We start from the raw sequence: 25,875 nt of genomic DNA, 5'->3' as shown, positions 1-25,875 counted from the left end.
CGATTCGAAAATTTTGCCTTAAATTCAAATTTGAGGAATGTACAAGTTACAATTATTAGAATATATAGAAAAAGAGAACTACTATTTATACACTTTTTTTTTTCACACATTTTTTTTTACACACCTTCTATCATTTTTTAAAATATAAAATTTCTCCTTTAACACACTTCACTCAATATATTCAAACAATATACACACGCTCAACCCTTTCAAACAATACACACCCCCACCCCTAACCTCACGCCCACCCAATCCTAGCCAAGCCATAGCCATTCTTGTCAATACCATGGTTATGTCTTAAGTTAAATTATTTTGATTCATATGCAAATCTAGGTTTTTTTTTTTTAGCAACACTCTAGAAAAATGATTGAAGATGCTATGTTAATTAGAACATATCTAATGAGAACAAATAAATTTATACACGTTATATATTTATTTTTTTATCATATATAAAATGCATAAACGAAATACTAAATTAACACAAATACACAATATATCATAGATAAAATTGCACACATCCCACGTCATATTACCGATTTATGTTTTCAATTTTAAAGTGAATTTTTTTAAAAAAACTTATTTATAATGTGTATTCGATGCTGACAAACTTATTGAAAATTTTTTAACGAATTTAAAATGTGGACTTATTTAATATGAAAACCTACTTAAAAAAATATATTAGAAGAATTAATGTAAAATGGAAAGTTATAACTTATAAGTGAACTTAAGATCATTATCTTTATATTTGATCATAGATTCATAATCCCATTTAAACTACATCAACCTGCGTTGCCAAACATTTGTTTCTCTTGTAGTTTAGTTTTCCTCAAAAAGCCAAAAGCCAAAAAACAAAAACAAATACAGAATAAAATGATGAAATAAATATAATTTGTTTTATTTATTTACAAGAGTGAAAAAAAAAAAAAAAAAACACAAAAAAAGTGAGATTGAAGCTGCATGTGGATCCGCACTGAGACAAAAGACTGGCCTTGTTCCAGAATCGCCATTGACAAAGCTCTGCTGTATTTCCGTCAATTCTTGGACATCGAGAGAGGGAATTGATCGGCATCATCATCATGTCGTTCTCGTTCTTCAAGCCGTCGAGGCCCAAATCCCCACAGGAGGTGGCCAAGGCCATCAGCGACAGCCTCATGGCCCTTGACACCCAGACCGTCGTCGAAGTCAAAGCCCTCGAGAAGGTCTTCGCTTCTTTTCTCATTATCTGGGGGTTTCGCTATTTTCATCCCCAATTTCATGCTTTTTATTCTATGTTTAGTCTCAATTTTACCTTCTAAAATGCATAAGGTTGTGCTCTTGCTATGAATTTGTTCCTTCGTGCAATTTTAAATTACTCTACTATAGTACTATTTGGGCAAATGTGTGTTTGCTTTTTTGATTTGTGGGTGTTTCGGCCCCATTGCACTTATCAATAGGGGATTGTCAATGAGGTAGATTTAGCTGGACATAGTACTGGGAAATTAGCTTAGTGCAATCAAAATTGTAAGTTTAGAGGTGCTTTTCAATTCAAAACTTGTGCATGAGTATGCAAATTTACCGGCATATTCATAATCTAGTATGATTTTGTTTTGGGTATGTTACGAAGCTTAATCGTGAGGTAGTGTCCATTTCTTTAATGAATGATTTGAAAGTTTAGTTCTTTTAATATGATAATACTTCCGTTTATTACAGGCTATGGAAGAAGTTGAAAAGAATTTTGTGACGATGAGATGTATGCTTTCCGGAGATGGGGAGACTGAACCAAATATGGAACAAGTTTCTCAGCTTGCGCTTGAAATTTGTAAGGAGGAGGTTCTTCCTCTTCTAGTTCACAAGTTACCTATACTGGGATGGGAAGTAAGTTATGGTCATTTGTATCATACTGTCTATCATATGAAGCATTGATTGCACGAGATGATATAGTGTCTTCAATACAGGCAAGAAAGGATTTGGTCAATTGTTGGTCCGTATTGTTGAAGCAACAGGTTGACTCTACTTATTGCTGTGCAGAATACATTGAGAACCATCTTGAGTTACTAGACTTCCTTGTTGTGTGGTAAGTTTATCCAATTTTTTGTTGTTACTTATGTGTAAAGTATAAAGCCTATTTTCTTTTTGTTCATTTGTTTGTTCCTCCCACACATGTTTGAGGTGTACATAATTATTTTGATTTGATTTATTCCTCTCTTTCACTTTTGGAGAATCGATTTACCACTGCCAAATGGTGTGGTTGTGTTAATTTTAGAGTTGTCCTGAGGGAAGGCCATAAGAATGCCACTATAAGTGACCTGTGCGGCAATTATATTTATTGTTGCGTCATGAAAATGGGATAATAATGATCATGCTCTTGCAAGAAAGCTGATGGAAGAGGAACAAACAACACAGATATGCTATCAGTACTGATGATCCTATAGTGTCATGCCAATATTAGAAATTTTAAATCCACGTGTCCACGAGAATACTACATCCATTATGGTAATCAATTATTCATAATGAAAATTGGCAAGCCCTCGTTCCTACTAAGCGGTTATACAGTATGACACTCTTGATTTAGTATCATGTTACAATTATGAATTCACAGGCATCTTGTTCTTTATCATTGCAATAAACAACAGTAAGCATCTTTTATCAGATGTTATTTAACCCTATACTTCTCGTTTCAAGAATGCATATATTTTTCTGTTGATAATTTTGACCTTTTTTCCTATCTTTGTTTATAGAAGTATTTTTTCATGAACAATAGTGATCGTGTCCAAATTCTTGCTAATTCCAATACCGTTACTTTTTTTGCAGTTTCTTTACTGAAGGTTTCATGCTTTTACTTCTTTTAAGTGAATATGGACCCATGCATGCTGCTTAGTGTAAATTTTGCCAGCAGATATGACAAATGGGAAAATGTCTTAATGTTGCATACTTGTAGTCATACTTGTTCAACTGATAGATTATTGCACAATACTTATTGGTTTATCTTTGAAGCAGTTATGATAACAAGGAAATTGCCTTGAATTCTGGAACGATGTTGAGGGATTGCATCAAATTTCCTAGACTTGCAAAGTAAGACATTCAAGCTTTTCATCTCCCTCCCTCCCCTCCCCTCCCCCTGTTCCCTCAATGATTGTTGGAGGTCAGTTTGTGAAAGGAGCTGTTCTGTTACGTTCCATTAAAGAAGATTTTGAATGATTGCTGAAAAGGAAATGTTTGGAAAAACTGATATGCGGACCCTTCTCTTTGGCAATATTTGCAAAGATTGTTGCTGAAATTCCCAAGTAGTTGACATCCCCATGATTGTTACCATCACTGTTGTTGCCCTCTGAATAGCTATTCTCTTTATAAGCTTGATCTTAAACCCAAGTTATCTTACGGTTCATTTGGATGAAAGGATTTTGGATTTGAAAACCCATTGTTTGGACAAAATATTTAAATGTAGAGATTTCAACTAGGCTTTTTTTAAAAAAAAAAATAAAAAATAAACAATGGGGCCAGAGGTCGTGGCTTGTGGGTTACAGTCTGTGGCTTGCGGTCTGTGACTTGCGGTCTGTGACTTGTTGGCCATGGATGGTGTCTTGCGCCTCATGGCTCTCTGCCCACAACCCATATGTCATGGCCCATTGCTCGTCGCTTACCGTCCATGGCTCGTTGCCTGCGGCTATTGATCCATGACTTATGACTCATGGTTTTTGGCCAGTGGCCATGGCTCGTAGCCCATAGGCTGTCGTCCGTTGTCAAGGTTGAGTTGGTGGTTGAAGAGGCTGAGGCCAAAATTGATGTTGGGGTCGAGGCCAAAATCCAGGCTGGTTTTCCAAATTCAAATCCACCCACCCACCCACCCAAATCCCTTCATTAATCATTCTACTTGTAGACACTTTTAAAAATGCATGCTTTTTTCTTTTCTTTGTTTTCTTTCTAGTTGGCAGGCACTGGCAAGTTTCTTTTATTCACACTTTTGATTTTTGTAGTATTTTTCAGATACATATTGGAGTCTGCATGCTTTGAGCTGTTCTTTAAATTTGTGGAGCTGCCTAACTTTGATGTTGCTTCTGATGCATTCTCTACCTTTAAGGTCAGAATCATGAGCTTCTTTAATGTTGTACCTTTCTAAACGTTACTGAACTTTTAAGGCCCTATCTGTTCTTCCATGTGTTCCTAAGTTGATGTTTGGCAGGATCTACTTACTAAACATGCTACGGTGGTATCTGAATTTTTGACGGCTCACTATGATGAGGTTTGCTCACTTTTTATCTCACTATAATTTTCTGTACCAAGTCTTGCCAGTGGCATTTATTGCTGCAGGACTTTTTGATATGTCTATCTTGATTGAATAGTTTACACCTAGGATATCTGCTTGGCCAAGATGCTTCTTGGAGGAGAGTTTAATCATCTGAATATCTGTTGTTTTGAATATAAAATCAAGCTTATACCCTGATTTTGTACACCTGCATGGTGCAGGCCGTGAAGATAGCTTTTTTCACTATTGTCTTGGTAGATTTGTAGTGCATTTTATTTTTTCAGATTATCTAATAAGAAATTGTTGTTTCAGTTCTTCGATCAGTATGAAAAACTCTTGACATCTCCTAATTATGTGACTAGGAGACAATCTTTAAAGGTTGGTTCTGGTTATGTAACTTTTTGACTTCTGCAGTCTATTATTCTTTGATCTATTAGATGTGCTAAGGATAATTTGTTTATTAATTTTAGCTTCTCTCTGAATTCCTTTTGGAGCCTCCAAATTCTCATATAATGAAGCGCTACATTCTAGAAGTTCGGTACTTGAAAGTCATGATGACGTTACTCAGGGTATGGAATTTCTTTTGTTATTCTATGACTCTTTCACAGTATGCTGTTTACATTACCAACCTATGGGTGGTGCTGTACATTGAGATGTGCTTAGTTGGGTTTTTGGTTACACCCCGTTGTAATTGACCAGCTTTTAATGTTTGGTATAAACTTGAAAAGTTGAGAATTTTTTTATTGTTGTTTCTTTGTGCTTTAACATTTTGTTTACTATTGTTTGTTTAATATAAGCAGGATTCGAGTAAAAATATCCAAATATCTGCCTTCCACATTTTCAAGGTGCTGCCCCTCCCCCTTCGTTTTTACATTTTGTTTACTATTGTTTGTTTAATATAAGCAGGATTCGAGTAAAAATATCCAAATATCTGCCTTACACATTTTCAAGGTGCTGCCCCTCCCCCTTCGTTTTTACATCCTGTACCCCTCCATGTGTTTGTTTGTGTGTGTGGTTAGAATATGGAGTGCATTGTGTAGGCAATCAGTTGAACCTGCGTGCATTGCGTAGGCAATCAGTTCAACCTGCGTGCATTGTGCAGGCTATCAGTTGAACCTGCGTGCATTGTGTAGGCTTGAACCTGTGTGCATTCTGTAGGCGATCAGTTCCTGCATGCAGTGAGGCGTGTGTGTCAGTGTCAGTGTCAGGTTTAGAGAATTTGGTGTGCATTGTGTAGGCTCTCAGTTGAAGCTGCATGCAGTGAGGTGTGTGTTCAATGTCAGGGTAGAATATGGAGTGCATTGTGTAGGCTATCAGTTGAAGCTGCATGCAGTGAGGTGTGTGTGTTCAATGTCTAGATGCATACTTATAGTGTCCATGATGGACGTGTTGACTGGCAATCTTATTTTGATGCAATTAAATTTTTTTATCAACTTCATAAAAGAAATGAGATTGCTTAGATTCCTGTCCATGTTTCTAAATTTTTGTTTGTTTTTTATATTCATCATTCTGCATTCTACATGCAGATCTTTGTTGCTAATCCTAATAAGCCACGAGAAGTAAAGCTAATTCTAGCTAAAAACCATGAAAAGTTGACGGAGTTGCTTCAGAGTCTTTCTGCTGGCAAAGGTTATTTATTAACTCATTACTTTTCCGCCCATGTAACTCTTTGGAGGAATTGGCTTCAGTGAAAAAGATTATTGTTCTCCAAAAGAAAATATGGAAATCTCATGTTTTTTCATCCCTGCTGAATTATTGTTCTTTAACAGGTGATGAAGATGACCAATTTGAAGAGGAGAAAGAGCTGATCATCAAGGAAATCGAATTAGTATCCCAACTGCGTAATCTTGGATGCTAGTTCACGTCTCCTAGTTGTGTTTGTCCTGAAATCCTATATTTGAATTTGAATGCCTTTGCAATGGTCTTCTGACAAGCACTGTTTGCCAAGAAAAGGGAAAAAGAATGCATAGAATAGAATGCTTTCAATGCGCGAGGAGTGGGTGTATCAAGAACTGTATGCCCTTGTAATCTTGTTGAATTAAAAAGAAAAAAAAGGAAAGTGTTTTTGATATACATTGTTGTAAAAGATCCGAAAAAAGTATGTAAAAATGGTTGTTTTTCAGTGATCAGGAGCACTTGTGAGTTATATATATTTGTTCTGCAGGTTTTCCATTTTAAAGGTTTGTCTTTGCTTGATTGATCAGACACCTCCAGATTGGAGAATACTCCATGGCTAATGTGAGATGGACTTCAAAGTAGTTTCCTTCCTGAAGTTGCTTCCTGAAACATGCTTCATGAAGTCATCCTTGACCTGGATATGTTTTTGAATAGAATAATGTTATACTTACCACATTTTTGTATCACATTTTTATACCATCTCACGTGTCATTACTTTATTGAACAAAGTTTTTCTTTTTCTTTTTCTTTTTGGATTTTTTATTTTATTTTTTAGTATTCAATATATGAATGCCATGTAAGTTGCCACATAAGGTGGTATGCAATTATGGTATAAAAATATGGTATATCTAGCACTACTGTTTTGAATATTAGTTCATTTTTCTTTTTTCGCTACAAGACATTCGTTGATTATTAGGCTCCTCCTAAAGAGGTTTTTGCCTTTAGTTATTATATGTTAACTTTCTACTTCATGTTATGCAATGATTAAACAATTTAACAAATGTTTTTATTAACAAAAAAGATATTATATTATAATCTAAAACATAAAATGTAATTGAACACATTTGAATCCCGAGAAAAGAAAGCTCCAATTGACACAGATACGGACTATCTGAGAGAGAGAGAGAGAGAGAGAGAGAGAGAGAGAGAGAGGGGCCATTACTCCTAAATCCTAATAAGTAATTTCTAAATTTATTTGTTCCATATAAATTCTTAACAAATTGAAATTAGGATAGTTATTAGGGCCAATGATAGAGAAGGCTAGCTGAGATGAGAGGGGTTAGGCACTTAGGCCATTTTTAAGTATTCGTCAAAGACTCAAAAGAGTTTACTTTGAAGTGTTTAGATAGATTTGCGTTGAAATTAGTTAAGACCCTAAATCATAGATCGGATCATCGGAGTAAATTAATTTTATTATTGTAAGAAAAAAGAAAAAGAAAAAGAAAAATCTATTTTTAGCATTTAAAGGACATTTATCTGTCAGATTTTCCTTTCAGAATTTAAAGTAGATTATTTACGGCACAAAGTTGACATTTTTAGTATTGAGTATTAATTTTTTCTAGAAGTAGGAGTCCCGTCCCAGCTCGGATTCCCGGAGGCTGCAGAAAATCTCTGAAATATCCTCAACTCCGCACCGGCAAGCTTTCCCGATTCTATATATAAATATAGGTATTCTTCAAAACCCTCACAATTCATTCACCAAATATCAAAACCAAACGACCCGATTCTTCAAATGGATTTCTTCAAGTCCGTCTTCTCAGACGACCCGATTCCCTCCGATGAAGAAGACAACCAAAACGACGACCCGGACCAGGACCAAGACAGGGACCAGAATCCGAATACCAATTCAAGTTCTCGCGCTTGGGGCTTCGGAGGTCTTATCACCACGTTAGCCACGAAATCCGAGTCCGTCATCCAACACTACCGCCGCGATCTCCAGGAGTTCGGGTCCGAGCTGAAGAAAGAGACGGCCGTGATCCGGGAGGTGGCCTCACGCGCCGTCAAGGACCTCCCGGCCTCGCTCGAGGTCGGCGCGTCGGTGGCTCAGGAGTCGCTGGAGTCGGTCGGCCAGGCCATCGACGACATCGGCACCACCGTCTGGAAATCGACGGCGGAGATCATCTCTCACGGTAGGGACGCAATCTTAGTTGCTGATATTGATTCTGATTCAGAAAATGATATTAGTGATAATCATGGTCTTAGTGTTGATAATCGATTGAGTAGCAGTGGTAGTGATTTGAGGAGGTACAGTAGGTTTGAAGCTCAGGTGCGTGGTGTTCAGAGTAATGTGAATACTTACCTGGAGGAACCGGAGGATTTGGAGAGCTTTAGCAATTGGAAACTAGGGTTTGTGTTGGATGAGAAGGAAGAGGAGATTGGGAATTTGATGAGGGAAAATGGAGTGATTGGTGAAATTTATGGGAAAATTGTGCCGGGTAAGGTTGACAATGAGACCTTTTGGCTTAGGTACTTTTATAGGGTGCATAGGTTGAAGGAAGTGGAGGATGCGAGAGCTAAGCTCGTGAAGCGAGCGATTTCTGGGGACGAGGAGGATTTGAGTTGGGATCTTGATGATGATGATAAGGAGGAAGAGGAGGAGGAGAACAAAGAGGGTGATGGGTCGGAGTTTAAGGTTGGTTCCAGTGGGAATGCAGAGTTGGAGAAGCAAAAGGAAGCTTCTCCTGAAGTTGTAAGGGAGTGTGATGATGCTGAGAGTGTTGAGATTGTGGCACGAGAATCTGTAAGCGACTCTGGGGACAAGGCAGAGGCGAAATTTGATGAGAATGGAGTGTTGGTGGGGAAGATAGAGAGCAGTGACTCTTGCAAAGATAGTGATGTTTCAATTGTTTCAAGCCAGCCCTCGATGCCTGGGGAAGAAGAATTTCTTGGATGGGATGAGATTGAGGATATTGAAAGCGGCAATGAGGACAAAGGGGATGCATTTGCAACAAGCACAAGTAGAGCTGATTTGCATAAACGGCTCAGTGCCGCAGAGGAAGAGGAGGATTTGAGCTGGGATATTGATGATGATGATGATGCTATTAAGTCATGATAATCATGGTGTCCAGGATCACAACTGGTCTGAAGATAATTGTTTATTTGGTTGATATGGTTTAATACGTAAATATTTGTTCTCATCTATCTGTTCTTTGAAGAATAAGTGATTACATTCACATTAATGTCACATTTTATACTTCACTTCAATTAGAAACTTGATATGTGTTTCCTGTGCAATATAATGGAGTTCCTTGCACCCTTTATGAGTCTGAGTTTCATCTGAGGAAATTTTGTTTTGTTATTCTCAACTCTCAACCTAAAACAAGATCGTTTGCGCTGTGAGATTACATACCAACAGTTGGATGATTTCATATATGTTCTACTCCTCCCAAAACACCCAAAAAATGTAAGGTTGGGGGAGCAAAAGAAAAAAGAAGAAGAGATGACCGCATGTCAAATGATTCTTTGCTCTTTCTTTGATTGGAGTTGAAAATACTACTATGCTGCTAGGCTTTCATCTGTTGATAGGCATCCACTTATTCTGCCATATTCAGCTAAAACTCTTCTTAATTTATCATTCTAACTGCTACATATATGAAACTATTTCCATGGTTTAGCTTTGTAGTAGAGCACAGCCTTCTCTTAGGCATGGTCTAACTTTGTATTAGAACAGAACATTCTTTCAGGCCAATTAGGATTTGGCCGCTTCGGGTTTTAAAGATAATCCAAAAATTATCGGAAGTTGAATTCTTTATTATGGACCTGTAGTCCGTTCGACTCGCTCCTTAATGGTGCTTTTATGATTATCGCCCACAAATTTGATACTGACCTTTACCATGAGTGTAAGGCTTTACGAAACTAGCATGGCCTCTAAATATCCTAATGGTTGCTATGAATTTCGATACCGGTAATGCGACAATTTAGTTTGTTTGCACGTAGACAAATCCACTATTACTAAGGCACCAATTCAAATTCGAGTGGAGAACAAGTTTGAGTGACGAATTCACAAAACAAAAAATGAGTAACATAAATTGGCATATATCACACTTAGTTTCGGCAAAAGTAATACTAAGAAATCGGTGAAACATGCCACAGCTCCTCAGCTGTAATAACTAATAAGAGAGTAAAGTGAAACCATATACTACATCCACAATGGTATGTTCAGGCTTGGACTATATATTATGTCCACAATGACTTTAGCCAAAAACCAAACTGCAGAGAGTTGAGTCAGCAGTCGGAACAACTAATTGTTGCTTTCCCTCAGCATCCGCAATATAGTAAGGAAGAGGTTCAGGATGTCTAGGTAAAGAGTGATGGAGGCCCAAATGTACTCATCATAAGTAAAGCGCTTGATCAGGTTCTCGGTGTCATAAACAATGTACCCGGAGAAAACAATAGCGCCCACCGCACCAAAAATGGCATTAGTTGTAGGGCCAAGTGGGAAGAACGCCTACATAGGAGCACAAGATCACCAAGTCAGATCAATACAAGGGTGTATGCATATGTCGAACAAACTAATAGAAGGGTTGCCAGACAAATTTATAGAAAGACCATCTGACCTGCATGAAACCAGTTAGGAGGAGGACAATGAGGCCAGTGAAAAGGACTGGTCCGAGGAAGCTGAAGTCCTTGCCCTTCCTAGAAGCCCAGAAGGTGTAAGCAGTCAAGGATGCAACCACAGCTGAGGTTAAAAGTAAGGCTTCAAGCACTATTGCTCCTGCAAGAAACCAGTGCACAAACATAATGAGATGATAGTAATTCCAAGACCTAAAAAGCCCATAAAAAACCAAAAAAGAAAAGAAAAACAGAAACCAAAATAAAGCCTACAATTATTAGAAGATTGCAACATATCACTAAAACATTCACAATGTAGGTTAATGAGAGACTAACCATCTGTATTGGCAACGGCTACACCAACTGTGACACTCAAACTCAGAGTGAAAAGTCCAAGGAAGACAAAGTTGAGAGGATGCTTCTGCTGATACACATGCAGGGGCCACAACACTGCAGCAATATTCAAATTTAGTAATAAGAGGATACAAAAATATCAATGTCAGAGAACAAGACACAACAATAGATAACCCAGTTTTTCATAAAGCATGTTGGGTTGACTTGAATTCAAAGTAATGCACATAAATCTATCTTACAGTAGACATTACTGAGGCATAATAAACTCCTCAAGTATTCTAAGGATTTATTTGTAATACCATGTAATTTCATCACAGAGAATGATACAGTCATTTCAAAACTTGAATTCAAGAAAGCAAATTCACAAACAAATCAATACCCAAAATCAATCTCCATAACAAAAACATTATACCACCGTAATTAAACGCTTGTACACACCAATCGGCAAAGAATAGCAAACGCAGAACAGTCAAATCTAAAAATTATTAATCACCGATCACAAAATAAAAGAAAACAAAAAATCTACCATCGGATCTAAAATCATAAATCCCAAATTCGAACAATCAGAAAACAATACTATATACCCAATTCAGATTAATGCTAAAGGTAGTCTTTCTTGGGAACTTACAGATTAAGGGCATGATGGCGAAGAAGAGGAGAATTCCAGGGCTACCCTTGAGGAGATCGTTGACGGGAGGGTAGAGGACGGTGACGAAGGAGATCAACGTCGTCAGAAGCATCTGCGTGGCTAAGATGCCGTAGACCTTGCGAATGAAGCCCCATCGGAGCTGGTTCTCGCCTTTGCTTAGTCCTGGGTACAACGTCTCCCCTGACTCTAGGTCCACCTCGTCGAGCTTGCTGTTGGTACCCACCTCCGCGTACCCGTGCATCTTGTTCATGGTTGCTTTCTCTCTGATCTCTGGTTTTTTCTCTCTCAGAAATTGTCTCGGGAAAATTTTGAGGGAGAAAGAGAAAGGTTAGAGAATAGGGGTCGGTCTCTTGTGGACCTTGTGGTTGGTGGATAGCAATTTAGGAAAAATAAAGAGTAATTGAGAATTGCTATTTTACCGGCAAAAAATAAAGAAATGAATTGGCCTTTTTGGCGGTTTGGTTAGAATCACGGGTGGTTACGGTTAGGTGTATCACGACCTGTTTTGTGGCCGTTGGATTTGAATACGCGTGGTTGAGACGTTTTGATGGTTGAGATTACGTAAATTAATTAATTATGAAGGTCAAGTGGCAGCAGCATATTCTACAGATCTAAGGTTGAGACTTCCCGATATAGAGAAGAAGTCTATGATTGATTGATTGTCTATGATTATAATTTCAAGGAAATTGTTTTATTCTCAAACTGTCTGTCTCTACATCATTATCGATCAGTTACCCTCAACTTGCTGCCATTACGTTTTCTTAAGTTTTCTGGTGAGGTCAATTTGTAGATGTACTCAAATTGAATCAATAATTTATTTTTAGGATTCATCCTAAACCCAATAGGTTATTTTTAATTAGATTTATTTCTGCTCACTATGGTGAGTATTACTACTATAAGTGACACATGTCACTTGATCATCTTTATATAAATCAATTTTTCAAACCACACGTGTAGTATAAGAACATTATACTCTCATCAAAAATGATCACTATACCTATTTTGCATTATTTGTCCAGTCGAGTCGAAATGAGATTATAATGGTGTTTCTTCATGCAAAAATGGTTAGTCATTGGTTTGGATCATTTGACCATAAAACCACAAATTTATTTATCTTGTATAGGGTAATGAACTCTAAATAATTCATAAATAAACAGTTTTGATAACTTGGCCAAAAAAAAAAGTCACAAACAAGAAGGCAACTAATATTTCTCTTAAAGAATGTATAGTGGAATTCACATTTAAGCTTCCAATGTCAACTCTTGTCAAAAAAATAAAAAATAAAAACTAAGATGCATATTCCACAAGCTTCCCCAATTGCTTATTAATAAAGAAATATATTGCTTATAAATACGATTGATATCATCAAGTGGCCAATATCCTACTACTGAAACAAAGTCAATGTTTACTCCTGAAACAAACCATTAACTTATGGCCATGGCCATGCACCTACTGGCCCTGTTGGCCACTCACACAAACAGCAAAGCCAAAAGGGAATTCAGTCCAAGTCTAATTTCTATTCCACCATGAAAAATGACCACATTCTCCTCATACCTTTGATGCGTATTCCTGGCAGACGTGTTCAGCACTAGCATGAATCCTTGATTTGGAGTCGCTTTAGTGTACTAATGTCTCGAAAAGGTGTGAGGAAAGTAGTGATAAATACATAACACTATTTTTTTGTGTATGGGATCAAATGTGTAAGCACTACTGCACTAGTATTGTAGAAAAGTCCCCTGATTTGATGTTTCATTTGCAAAAGCATTAATTGAATGATTGGAAAGAATTCATTTGCAATTTGGTAGCATGAGTACTTAATTTGGTGTTTCAAAAGGGTTGCTTCAGTTGATGTTTGATTAGGATTTGCATTTCCACCTTCCAATTCAACCTCTTTATGAAATGATATAACAACAACAATCATTTTTCTAAAAGAAAAATGTGTGCATTGCAAAGCATATCATCAGTACTATACATTATTTTGTGAGACAAATAAGTATGGTAACGAGAATGCATCTTCATCACACCAAAAATGCGTTCAATAATGTTTCTCCTCTTTCCCATGGTTCAGGCACCAGTTCGAAACCACTCGAACAATTAACAAAAAAATTAGAAAAATATTGGGATAGTCATAAAATAATATTCACCTAGAACAACTAATTCTATATTTCTACCCTGCCTTCTATTATACACTTGTAAACCAATAATTTCCTTTTGTTTAGGCAATGTGAAGCCTATGCAGAAGGCAATTATATCTACTTCATTTGAGTTCTTTTGTTTCTCCCCTCTCCTTTCATGTTCTATTCAGTAATTGCTTTATATCTTCTTCATCCATATGAGATTCTCAACTTCTTCTACATCCCAAGCATGTCTGTTCAAAATCAAAGATGACAGGAGATGGAAGTGGGCTCCTCACTTATCTCATGAATAATGCAACTAAAATCCATGTGCACTCCCCATATTAGTATAACCAAGTCATCACATAATCCATAGAAGAAAAATCAAGTCATTACCATAATCCATATAAGTAAAATCAAGTCATTACTACAATCCATGTACTCTGCCATTATGCTTCCACCCAACACATTAACCAAGAGACAGCATACTATAATATGAAGTCTAATTCATGTTTGGGTAGCGGTTTGAACATTGAAACTATGATCATTATTATTTTAGTTTTTAAAGTGATATATCAACATCCAACAGGCAGAAAGAATAAAATGTAAACTTGTAGTCCTAATTCATATAGAACACCAAACAAATCCAAATGAAAATTTTGACGTGATTGATAGGACCACAGTTAGATGATACAAAACAAGACCAGAAAATTTCTATAAATTATAAAAGCAAAAGAAAACATAACAAGTACAAAGCAATATGAACTCCTTTAGAAACCAATATTAAGTTTAAAAAACAAACAAACTAAAAGTATCTCATAAGTCATAACTTGAATTAAGTATCTTTGTGAAAAAACAAACAACCTCTTACAGTCTTACTCATATCCTCTTGAGTCATAACACAACAAATAATCATGGAAAACAATGATGCAAAGTAATTATTTGCTATAAAAAAAAATTTAAGAAAGAAAAAAATCCTTTTTGCATTTCTAATTATGAGTAACTTACAGAAGTTGCAAGGAATACATCAAGAAGAGGTTGAAACATCACTTTCCTTCTAAGATATCCCCTAGACATGCTTCAACAAACTGGGTATTCTCCCGGCAAAGCTTATTGACCAGAGAATGGCAAATGTCTTTTTCCAGTACATAACCTATCCTAAACATAAAGTCTAAAACATATAAAGAATCATCCAACCTATCTCCTTGTGAGAGACAATTAACCAGTCTCCTGAAGGTTTGCCGCTTTGGTTTAAGCTTACTATTTAGCATTGCTACAAACCATTCCATTCCCTCTGCAACATCTCCTTGATCACACAATCCACTAATGATATAATCATGAGTGCTGACAATTGGTTCCAAACCTCTACTCTTCATATCATCCCACAAACTTTTTGCTTCATGTACACCTCCCACCTGACAAAGCTTTTTAATAAGTGGGGTATAAGAGTTGGTTGATGGCTGTAAACCTTGAGTCAGGAGCTCTTTCAATAAGTTCATACTCTCAATTATCTTGCCTTCCTTACAGAAACCTCGGATTAGAATGTTGTATGTTATCACATCACGAACAATACTCTTATGTGGCATCTCTTCAAACAATTCATATGCCTCATCAGTCCTTCCATGTAAACACAACCCTGTCATCATCGCGTTGTAACTGACTGTGGTTTCTTTATAACCTCTATTACACATTTCCTTGTACAAGATCTTGGCCACTTCAAAATTACCAATTTTACAAAACCCATGAATCATTGTAGTGTACGTGTACTCGTTTGGACGATATCCCTTTGCAATCATCTCAAACCACAGCTTCCTAGCTTCCCCAAGCCAACCCATTGTACAAAGACCATGAATCACGGTCGTATACATGACAATATCTAGAGCATAGCCTCTATCCTTAACATCATTGAATATACGCAAAGCCTCCTGCCTCTTTCCTTGCTTAAATAGCCAATTGATTACCACCTGATACGTATAGTTATCTGGGACACAGTTCTTTGCAATCATTATGTGGAGGAGTTCAGATACTCTAGTATATTGCTTCTCCTTACAAAACCCAGATATCAATTTGTTGAAAGCAGCATTTCTGAGGTCAAATCCAGCTTCCAAAACCTGCCGAAGAAGTTCATAACCTTTTTCAACCTTGTTCTCATCACAAAAGGCTTGAATTAGATACCCAATTGTCTCAACATCAGCTACAACACCACAATCCATCATTTCCTGATACAATTTCCAAAAAATATCGGTCCTCCCAACCTTAAGGCACCCCGACAAAGCCACATTCCAAGTCATTATTGACGGGCACACTCCAGCCCCTTTCAACCTATAAAACACATCAATCGCTTCCTCAACATATCCGCCCTCGCAAAGACACCCAAAATAACTTTCTAACGAAGCCAGGTCAGGGCTAAAACTGGTGTATTCAAGAAAAGATTTTGCAGCATTGCAGGCTTTAGCCTCCACAAGCGTACTGAAAAGCGCATTACAGGAAATGGGTTCAGGCGAAAACCCATTATGAGAGCTCAACCAGAAGAAAAACCGAAGCGAGAGAAGCACATTATTTTGGTGCTTCAAAAGCTCGCGGAGAAACCGGGGATCATAGAAATCAAAAGAAGGGTACTCAGAGGGCAGAATCTGCTCCCACCTGGGTTTTGTTCTAATAATCTTACAAATCTCTTGAGCAACTTCTGTAAAGTCACAGTCTTTGGTTTCTGTTGCAAGGTATCTGAAATGGGTATTGGGGTTCTGGCGAGCACGGTGGTTTTGGCGGAGGAAGATTAAGATCGAAGATAGAGCTCTGGCCATGAACTACTATTGCTCTATCTATTTCTAGCTATAAATTGAAGATTCAAATGGTGGAAAAGGTGTTCGAGTATGAACTTTTACTTACAGTTAGATGAGCTTTGAATCGAAGCTCTGCGAACTGCATAGGAAATCCATGGCGTCGAGAAGCGAATCAACGAGTTGGAGGAGGGTTTTTCTGAATCTATCGTCATCGCTACTCCATCGTACAGTGGCAGACGATGCACCAACAATGGTTTGGTTTTTGGACGAGATGCAGTCGTTCGGCACTCGGGGGCTTGCAGTTTACCAGAAACGACACATCGCATTATAAAAGCGGATATGTGCTTTATTTTCTGGTGAAAAGTATATGTGGTAAATACTAAAACAAGAGGAAGTTAATTTCACTTGGGAAAAAAAAAAGAAAAAAAAGTGAAATTAATTACCCTTTACAAAGTGACAAAAGTAGTATCATGCTACTTCTCAAAAACAAAAATAAAAAAAATAATTTCAAGCTATGTTAGTGTTATATTTTGGCCAAACACTCCAAGAAAGTGTTAGTGTGGACCAAATGGTGTATTGTACTTTCAAATGATGCTTACTTAGTCAAAGCCAACAATCCAACATCTACGTGTTAAAATGACAACATATACATCGATATTGGCCAAATGACAATAATTGTAAATACTAACTTTTATAATTAACATTTATGATTTAATATTCATGTACCTATCAAGAATGCTATTTGTTAACACGTCAATGTCGGTCAAATGACAATGTATTAACTTCCTATAATTAACACTCATGATTTACTAAAATCCACATCTACAAAGAATGTTGTTTGTTAACATAAGCAACCTTAGCCAACTCTAATTACTCTATCACTCATGAAAATCTAGTTTTGTGAGGAAAATTATCATCTTTACATATATAATAAATTGTAGATATCATATTTCTTTGTAATGATTAAATTTAGAAACTCACTTTCCACTCTTTTCAAGGAGAAGAATGCCATTAAACCTAAATGACTAGCAATTAAAGTATGTATTTTGTTTTATTTTATTCAACAAATTATAGGGACAAAACAAACACTCTTAAAACTAGATTGAATTACCAATTCTCTTAACAGACTACTTGAACCAACAATATCTACTTTAACAATAGAGATACCAACATTACAAAGTATGATAGGTTAAAGAGAGACATTGTATGCTCTTGGCCAAAAAAAAAAGAGAGACATTGTATGCGTATATATTATCAAAATTTTAGAGTTTATGTGAGAACATATATTTTTGTTTTTTAAGAAGAAAATCAGAAACATATGGATTTGGAACTAAAATATAAATATTTAAAGAGCAAATTATCTGTAAGTACCTCAATTATACACTGATTTTCAATTTAGTACTCCAACTTTAAAAATTTGATAAAAAGTACCTTAACTTTCATTTTGTGTCAAAATAGTACCTCCGTTAGTTTTTCTGTCAAATAAACCGTTATATGTTGACGTGGGGGGTATTTCGTCTTTTTACTTACATTTAAAAGATAATAATATTTTTAAAAATTTTTGAATAAAAAAAATTCTTAAAAAAATTAAAACTTTTCAAAATTTTAAAAAATTTTAAAAAAATTTTGGAGGGCAGGAAGGGTGAGGGGGCTGGGTTGGGGTTGGGGTGTGTCGGGGATGGGCTGTATAAGGGGTGTCAGGGAGGGGCTGGGTTGGGAAGAAGAAAGAGGGTAGGGGGCTGGTGCTGGGTGTGGGGTGCGACGGGGCTGGGGTTGGGGGGAGGGGTGCGACGAGACTGGGGGTGGGGGGGAGAGGGTGGGTCGGGCAGGGAGAGGTGGTATAATGGGTAGGGGCGGGGAGAGGAGGGGAAATGAGGGGAGAGGCTGGGTGGGGGAGGGCTGGATGGGGGCTGGGTGGTGGCGGGAAGGGATGGGTGAAGGAAGGAGGGCTGGTGCTGGGTGTGGGGTGCGACGGGACTGAGGGTTGGGGGGAGAGGGCTGGGTGGTGGCGGGAAGGGGAGAGGATGGCTGGGTGGGGGCGGGAAAGGGGAAGGGATGGGTGGTGGTGGTAGGAATGGGAGGGGATGGATGGGGGCGAGAAGGGGATGAGAGGGCTGGGTGGGGGCGGGGAGAGGAAGGGATGGGTGGGGGATGGGAGGGGCTGGGATGGCTAGGGGCGAGGCAAGGAGGGGAGGGGAGGGGAGGGGAGGGGAGGGGAGGGGAAAAAATTAAAAATAAAAAGTTTTAATTTTTTTACTGTTTATTTCAAAAGTTTTAATTTTTTAAGAATTTTTTTTATTTAAAAGTTTTTAAAAATATTATTATCTTTTAAATGTGGGTAAAAAGACAAAAATACTCCTGCCACGTCAGCATATAACGGTTTATTTGACAGAAAAACTAACGGAGGTACTATTTTGACACAAAATGAAAGTTAAGATATTTTTTGTCAAATTTTTAAAATTGGAATACTAAATTAAAAATAAGTGTATAATTAAGATACTTACAAATAATTTGCTCATATTTAAATAAGATGATATGTTAAAAAATAAATAAAATAAAATAAAAAATTGGATGATGATGTCAGTGTGTACCCTAATGAGCTCCAAATTACAATCAATAGGTCAAACCTGGATTAAAGAGCAGAAGCAAATAGGAAACTAGAGTGAGGAAGAGAGGATCCAAAAACCCAAAACTTTCATTTCATCATTTTCTAAACTTCTTCATTAGTCAGTCATCAGATTCCAAAACGCACTCTCAAATTCCTTTTTCCCAAACAATGTTCCCGCCAAAAATGTGAACGAAATTTCCCAAATACGGCCCTGAGTTTCAGAATCGTCGCTCTTACTCGCAGTGTTCTTGTTCTTCAGATATGGGCATGGAATCCAGCTCCACCCACTTCACGAATATGAGAAGGTAAATTTAGAAATAACCTAAAGTTTGATTTAGTCGTTGTTTTCCCAATTAATTCAGAATTAAGCTCCCACATATCTCCATCTTTGATTGAATTTAATCAAACTTTTATTTTTTATTGTGCATTTTGTATTTATGAATTGGGTATTTTTGGTTTTTTATTGGGTTTTATTATTCCTTGATGTTCTTATCCCATGCTGTTAATGTTTGGTTGCTGAGAAAATGGGGGAGAAAGACAGACATAGAATATTTCAAATCCCGGGGGTAAGGGTTGTTAGTTGTGATAAATTCATGATTTATTGAGCAGACAATTATCTCTTATTTTCATTATTTTCCTTTCCACTGTTCACATTAAGGCACTGTGATTACCAGGTTGATTGGTTAATTTTTTTTTAAGTTTGTTTTCCATTAGCAGTAAATATTGTTTCGGATTGTTAACCAAATGGTGGCTAAGATTGAAGTGATTTTTCATGTCATTTTTATTTCGTGTGGACACAGCTCAGATACTGATTCTAAGATTGAAGACTATGGGAACAACTTAGTTGTAAGAGCATACCCTCTAGGAATGATGCCTGCAATGAGAGCTGTTCGTACAGAGGATGAAGGGGAGTCTAGACTTGAACCATATGTGGGGTTAGAGTTCGATTCAGCAGATGTCGCACGTGAATTTTACACTCTCTATGCAGAAAGGATGGGATTTAAAGTCCGAACTGGTCAGTTGTATCGGTCGAGAACTGATGGGTCAGTTTCTTCTCGGAGATTTGTGTGCTCCAAGGAGGGCTTTCAGATTAGTTCACGGACAGGCTGCCCGGCTTTAATAAGGGTGCAAAGACGTGATTCTGGGAAGTGGGTTGTAGACCTTTTCCTGAAGGATCACAACCATGATCTTGGATCTACAGGGGAAAACCATCCTCCAATTTTGCAGCAGAGAACACTAACACCTACAAAGTCGGTTGTTGAAGTGTCGCATAGGCCAAAAATCAAATTGATTGAAGAAGTTGATGATGGACGACCTTGCCCATCTGGCATTATTAGTGCCAAACGTTTTAAACGGGATGGAGATGAAATGCAGTCAGAAGTTGAACCATCTGCAGGCTTAGAGTTCAATTCAGCCGATGAAGCATACCAATTTTACCATGCATATGCAGAACATACTGGATTTAGGATCAGGATTGGTCAATTGTTTCGTTCAAAGCTTGATGGCTCAATTACATCCCGGCGATTTGTGTGCTCAAAGGAAGGTTTTCAGCACCCATCGAGAGTTGGTTGTGGGGCATTTATGAGGATTAAGAGACAAGAATCTGGAAGGTGGGTAGTGGACCGTCTTGATAAAGACCATAACCATGGTCTTGGGTCTCAACTGGAAGTTCAAAAGAAAAATCTTTCTGCTTCAAGAAAGTTCATAGAGGAGGAAAATGGTGGGCTGGAAAATGAAGATATTCTTGACATAAACAATGACAACCTTGTCAAAAGACGTAGAGAAAATCACATTGGAAGTGATTGGTACCGTGTGCTTTTTGACTATTTTCAAACCAAACAGGCCGAAGATACAGGATTCTTTTATGCAGTAGAAGTTGATAATGGAAGTTGCATGAGTATTTTCTGGGCTGATGGCAGGTCTAGATTTTCATGCTGTCAGTTTGGAGATGCCATTATTTTTGATACCTCTTATCGGAAAAGTATTTATTTGGTGCCATTTGCCACTTTCATTGGAATCAACCACCACAAGCAACCAGTGCTTCTTGGCTGTGCCCTAATTGCTGATGAATCTGAGAAATCTTTTACTTGGGTGTTTCAAACATGGCTTAGGGCAATGTCAGGGCGTCGTCCTCTGTCGATAATAGCTGATCAAGACGATGTGATCCAGCAAGCCATCATGCAAGTTTTTCCAGGAACCCATCATCGTTTCTCATTGTGGCAGATTAAGGCCAAAGAATGTGAGCATCTAAGTATGATGCATAGTTCTTTTAAATATGAATATGAAAAATGCATTGACCAGTGTCAAACAGCTGATGAATTTGATACCGCATGGAATGCACTCCTCAGCCGGTATGGGTTGAAAGATAATGCTTGGCTGAAAGCAATGTACGAAAAGCGTGAAAGTTGGGTGCCATTATACTTGAGAGCTACATTCTTTGCTGGTATCCCATTCAATGAAACTATGGAATCATTCTTTGGTACACGTTTTAATGCCCAGACACCACTTGTGGAGTTTGTTTCACGATATGAAAGAGGTCTTGAGCGGCGTCGTGAAGAAGAAAGAAAAGAGGATTTTAACTCTTTTAACTTACAAGCCTTCTTGCAGACAAAAGAACCCATGGAAGAACAATGTAGAAGGCTTTATACACTGACCATATTCAGGATATTTCAGAAAGAACTTCTAAACTCCTATGGCTATCTGGGATTTAAGATTTATGAAGAAGGAGCCATCAGCAGGTATTTGGTCCGCAAATGTGGGAATGACAATGAGAAATGTGTAGTCACCACTAATGCATCTGATCTCAATGTGGGATGCAGCTGTCAAATGTTTGAATTTGAAGGTGTACTGTGTCGGCATGCGTTGAGAGTTTTCCAGATATTGGACATAAGAGAAGTTCCACCTAGCTATATCTTACGCCGATGGACTAGAAATGCTGAATATGGTATTCCTTGTGATTCTGAATCAGGTGGCAGCCCTCAAGAGCTTAAGGCCTTGATGGTGTGGAGTTTAAGAGAAGCAGCCAGTAAATACATAGAGGCTGGGGCAACATCTCTTGAAAAACACAAACTTGCCTATGATATTATGCGAGAGGGTGGAAGAAAACTTTGTTGGCAGAGGTAAGTGCCTGGAACAAAATCTCTACGGATTACTTTTGTAGTTTTGAGCTGCATACGTAGCTAGTCCTTTTTTCCAGTGGGTCTGAATTATGTAACCGAGGAATGTTGATTTGTCTTGGATAATCTTACGTGTTGCTGTCGATATTAGAATGATGTGAATATTGTGTTATGCATATTACCATTTTTTATTCAACTAATGTGCACCCAAAGTTTCCATTAATGAATGGGCTGGAGACTTTTAATTGTGCAGTTGAGAAGCTGGATGCTGATAATTGATTCTATATATTTTTATTTTATTTTTTTCTTCTTTTTTCCCCACAAAAGATTGTAGCAATGTATGTGAGTATGTCAGTCTTCTGTATCAACTATCAACTATACTGAAACTCGATTTTTAAAGATGCAAGTATTCTTTTTTTGCTTGAAATATTAGATTTGTTTATAGTAGTTAATAATGACAATATTAATTTGAAATATTATCCTTTTTATTTTAAGTTTATGACTACAGAATTGATCTTTCAATGCCTAAGAGGCTGCATTGCTTTCAAAGTACAGAGTGTACTTGCAAATCCAAGGGAGAGTCAAGGGTGTACAAGAAAACAACAAAGCCCACAAGTACAAAATAAAAGCAGAAGAAACCGCCCCATTGCAACTGCAAGTAAAATTACAAGGCAAATTTGATCTACTCATGATTTAACTTTTTTAATGACATTTTTGTAAAAAAGGATTATTAATTAATTTTTAAAAAAGAATCTAACCAGTTTAGAATTAAGAAAATAAGAACATAAAATAATATTAAAAAATTTTGTTGCATTGCAGCCTCCCTCCTATTGCCGTGACCCTCGGACCGACTGGCTACTGACCACCATGTGGTATTGTGGTGGCAGCTGCTACTTTTTTTTATTTTTTTTACTTTTTTTTTGTCGAAACTTTTTAAGGTTTAAGAAATAAAATATAATATAATTTTAAGAGTTAGATTGTAATTATTTAGGTTAAAGTTCAATTTAGACACTAAACTATAAGGGTATTTTAACTGCATACATCATTTAAAAAATCATTAAAAAACATACCTCATCTAAAATTTAAATTGAAAAAATAAATTTTTCTTCCTCTTTTCCTTTTTTACCCCTCTCCACCTCTCACTTTCTCTCTCTTCCCTCTCTCCAGCTAACCCTCCCAACCCAGCCCCTTTCGACCCCACCCCCACCACAACTTGCCGGACCCTCCCCTTCCACTTACCCGAGTCTCTCTCTCTCTCTCTCATTTTTCTTCTTCTTCCTCGTGTTTGTCTTCTTTTTTGCGTGACTTCGCACAGTCTAGCCGTGACCAAGCCAACTCCTGCCAAGCCCAGGCGGTGCAGCACCACTAGCCTGCAACTCCTCTCTCCCTCCCCAACTATCCCTCTCTTCCCTCTCCTCTCATGCGCGACTCCCCCATGTGTGCACCTTAGCCCAACCAAGGCTGGCCATTTCCCGGCGGCCCAAGGGCACCGGTGGGTCCCTTTGGTGCCGGCCATCCCCCACGAGCTATAGTCGGGGTCGAGAAGGTTGTTGTAGGGGTGTGGTCGGGAGGGGCTAGGTTAGGAGGGTTAGCTGGAGATCAAGAGGGAAGAGAGAGAGAAAGAGTGGGAGGGGAAGAAGGGTAAAAAAGGAAAAGAGGAAGAAAAATTCATTTTTTCAATTTAAATTTTAGATGGGGTATGTTTTTGAATGATTTTGTAGTTGATGGATGCAGTTGAAATACCCCTTATAGTTGAGTGTCTAAATTAAATTTTAGCCTTATTTTTAAAAGTGGTTGGGTACTTGGGTCTAGTGAGGAAATATGATGCTTGAAAAAAGAATAGGAATGTTGTAAGTAATTGGGTGTACTAATTTTGACTTAATATGAGTAATTTGGGTGTAAATGTGTAATGGATTTGTGGTCAATTTTTTATTTTTTTTTTCACAACGGTGTTGGTAACGTACGTAGATCCTCTTCTCTCTTCCTTCTCATTCATCTCTCATCTCCTTGTAGGCCTGAGATGAGTGGACAATTGGCATAGAAGGTAAAAAGACAAATAAAATTCTTATCTTGCTTGCATGATTAGCATTATGAGAAATTCTTTAGTAGCTAGGACAATAGCGTTATGTGTCTTGTATGACATTCAATCACATACTCATATGTATGTTTACTTCAAGAAAATTTTATAGTTTTTTTAAAACAAACAATACATATAGCATCGTACGTAGTATAGGATGGTCAAACCATACACGTGGTGAGATATCCCCACTTGAGATTTTCTCCATGAGTTAGGTAGCAGCTAGCTTGCTTGAAGTTTTTTGTTTTCATGTCAGCTTGTTAATTTGAATTGGCTTTCATGTCATAAAACTTTCATGTACCCGCTAAATTCTATTTCTTTCACTACGTGACTAGTAGGAGACACACCCACCCCTACTCCATATCCTTAATTACGTATTAATTAGAGTTAAAGGCTAATTAAGAGAATTAATGCAACAATATTAATGCAGATTGTAGAGGCATGCATGCAACATTGACTACTTGTGCCATGCTTAATTGGCAACCTTCCATTAAAGTAAATGCATTAATTGTCATCAAAATCAACAATAAATGTGATTGATCCGTACAGCTGCTTCCACAATTCCTCTGTTTGCAAAACTGCCAAACACAATAAAATGCATTCATCACTGCCCACGACCCCCACCATGAACTTTTCCTATAAATACACTATACCAACGACTTGTTTGCATATATGATCTCCTTCTTTCCTATCCTTCTCTGTTATATTTGATATACCTGCACAATTTTATATTTATATATACAAAAATACTCTAAAGCTCATTAATATATTAGAGTAAATATAGAACATTAATTAAGATCGATCATCACGGTAGAGGCCGGCTTGATGCATGAAGATGAAAATTGCCGCTAGCACCACTGGAAAAGGAGTATAAGAAAGAAAGGTGGGGTGTAGGGGATCCATCACCAATTAATGGAACTAAAAACATCACATGACAAGGATCAGTAAAAACAGCACAATTGAAAGTTGATACATCTTCTTCAAATTGTATGTGTCTACTACTCTACTTTGAAGAAGAAGATGTATCAACCTTCAATCTTGCTGTTTAATTTGCTGGTGGTTTCTGTGTTGATTTTCGTTCCATTGGCAATACCCAACTTCATTAATTTCTTGCACCTCATCTTTCCAGCTAGTGGTCATGGCGGCCATTCTCATCCTCATGCATCGATCGCATCTTAATTAATATTCTATATTTACAATATGGTGTGAGAGAATATATCTCTCTAATATTGGTAATAATAAACAATCTATATATTTTGATTGTTATATGCTGTTAAATAATGATGGTTGCTGCTAGAAGAGTTTAATTGCTCTTCAATTTGGGGAGTAATATTTTTTTGAGACATTAACACAATTTCACCACAAGACTAATTAAGCACTCAGTTAATAATGCTTGAAATATGTCCTAGTTAATATAAGGAAACAAACAAAATGACAACGTTAAATTGTGTGAGCAATAGGCGACCCATCGGCCTGTTTTGATTTTGTGCGGTGTGATCCTGGAAATCGATCCTTGTTTAATACTTTCCTAATTTGACCGTTTCTTGCTGGCCACTTCAGCCCTATTTGTAACCCTATGTCTTATTAACTATAATTAGGAGGCTAAAAAAAATATAATCAAATTTGTATGTGATCAATTAATAACCCTAATAATTAAGTTTAGAGATCATTGCTGTTCGATCTTCTTGTTGCGAGAGATTAAGAGTTGAGAAGGGTTGAGAGAA

General features: G+C 37.4%; 5 protein-coding genes across 5 annotated transcripts; 3 read left to right on the top strand and 2 right to left on the bottom strand.

Moving 5' to 3' along the window:
- Nucleotides 1–942: 942 nt before the first annotated feature.
- On the top strand, nucleotides 943–6,344 carry LOC147294198 (Mo25 family protein). The gene is made up of 11 exons (XM_086231918.1): nucleotides 943–1,199; nucleotides 1,690–1,854; nucleotides 1,935–2,053; nucleotides 2,977–3,051; nucleotides 3,964–4,057; nucleotides 4,160–4,219; nucleotides 4,535–4,600; nucleotides 4,693–4,791; nucleotides 5,023–5,067; nucleotides 5,749–5,851; nucleotides 5,992–6,344. Exons 1-11 carry the CDS (start codon nucleotides 1,077–1,079, stop codon nucleotides 6,078–6,080), a joined length of 1,038 nt encoding a protein of 345 aa, XP_086088044.1. The 5' UTR covers nucleotides 943–1,076; the 3' UTR covers nucleotides 6,081–6,344.
- A 1,055-nt stretch (nucleotides 6,345–7,399) lies between these two features.
- On the top strand, nucleotides 7,400–9,165 carry LOC147294197 (uncharacterized). The gene has a single exon (XM_086232653.1). The coding sequence runs from the start codon at nucleotides 7,632–7,634 to the stop codon at nucleotides 8,949–8,951; it is 1,320 nt and encodes a 439-aa protein (XP_086088779.1). The 5' UTR covers nucleotides 7,400–7,631; the 3' UTR covers nucleotides 8,952–9,165.
- Nucleotides 9,166–9,910: 745 nt separating this feature from the next.
- Nucleotides 9,911–11,819, bottom strand: LOC147294196 (Bax inhibitor-1 family protein). Its single transcript, XM_086232280.1, has 4 exons — nucleotides 11,433–11,819; nucleotides 10,787–10,900; nucleotides 10,456–10,613; nucleotides 9,911–10,346 (listed from the first exon to the last, which is right to left on the bottom strand). The coding sequence occupies exons 1-4, from the start codon at nucleotides 11,701–11,703 to the stop codon at nucleotides 10,140–10,142; spliced, it is 750 nt and encodes a 249-aa protein (XP_086088406.1). The 5' UTR covers nucleotides 11,704–11,819; the 3' UTR covers nucleotides 9,911–10,139.
- A 2,713-nt stretch (nucleotides 11,820–14,532) lies between these two features.
- Nucleotides 14,533–16,635, bottom strand: LOC147294195 (Tetratricopeptide repeat (TPR)-like superfamily protein). The gene has a single exon (XM_086233490.1). It carries the CDS (start codon nucleotides 16,369–16,371, stop codon nucleotides 14,614–14,616), a length of 1,758 nt encoding a protein of 585 aa, XP_086089616.1. The 5' UTR covers nucleotides 16,372–16,635; the 3' UTR covers nucleotides 14,533–14,613.
- A 2,377-nt stretch (nucleotides 16,636–19,012) lies between these two features.
- Nucleotides 19,013–22,375, top strand: LOC147294194 (protein FAR1-RELATED SEQUENCE 7-like). Its single transcript, XM_086232688.1, has 2 exons — nucleotides 19,013–19,263; nucleotides 19,759–22,375. The coding sequence occupies exons 1-2, from the start codon at nucleotides 19,220–19,222 to the stop codon at nucleotides 22,079–22,081; spliced, it is 2,367 nt and encodes a 788-aa protein (XP_086088814.1). The 5' UTR covers nucleotides 19,013–19,219; the 3' UTR covers nucleotides 22,082–22,375.
- Nucleotides 22,376–25,875: the final 3,500 nt, after the last annotated feature.

The sequence above is a fragment of the Dryas octopetala genome, chromosome 2, assembly GCF_963921425.1.
Source record: "Dryas octopetala chromosome 2, drDryOcto1.1, whole genome shotgun sequence".
Taxonomy (NCBI): Eukaryota; Viridiplantae; Streptophyta; class Magnoliopsida; order Rosales; family Rosaceae; genus Dryas; species Dryas octopetala.
Note: the sequence above shows the minus strand (reverse complement) of the source record. Positions and strands in the feature narration are given on the sequence as shown.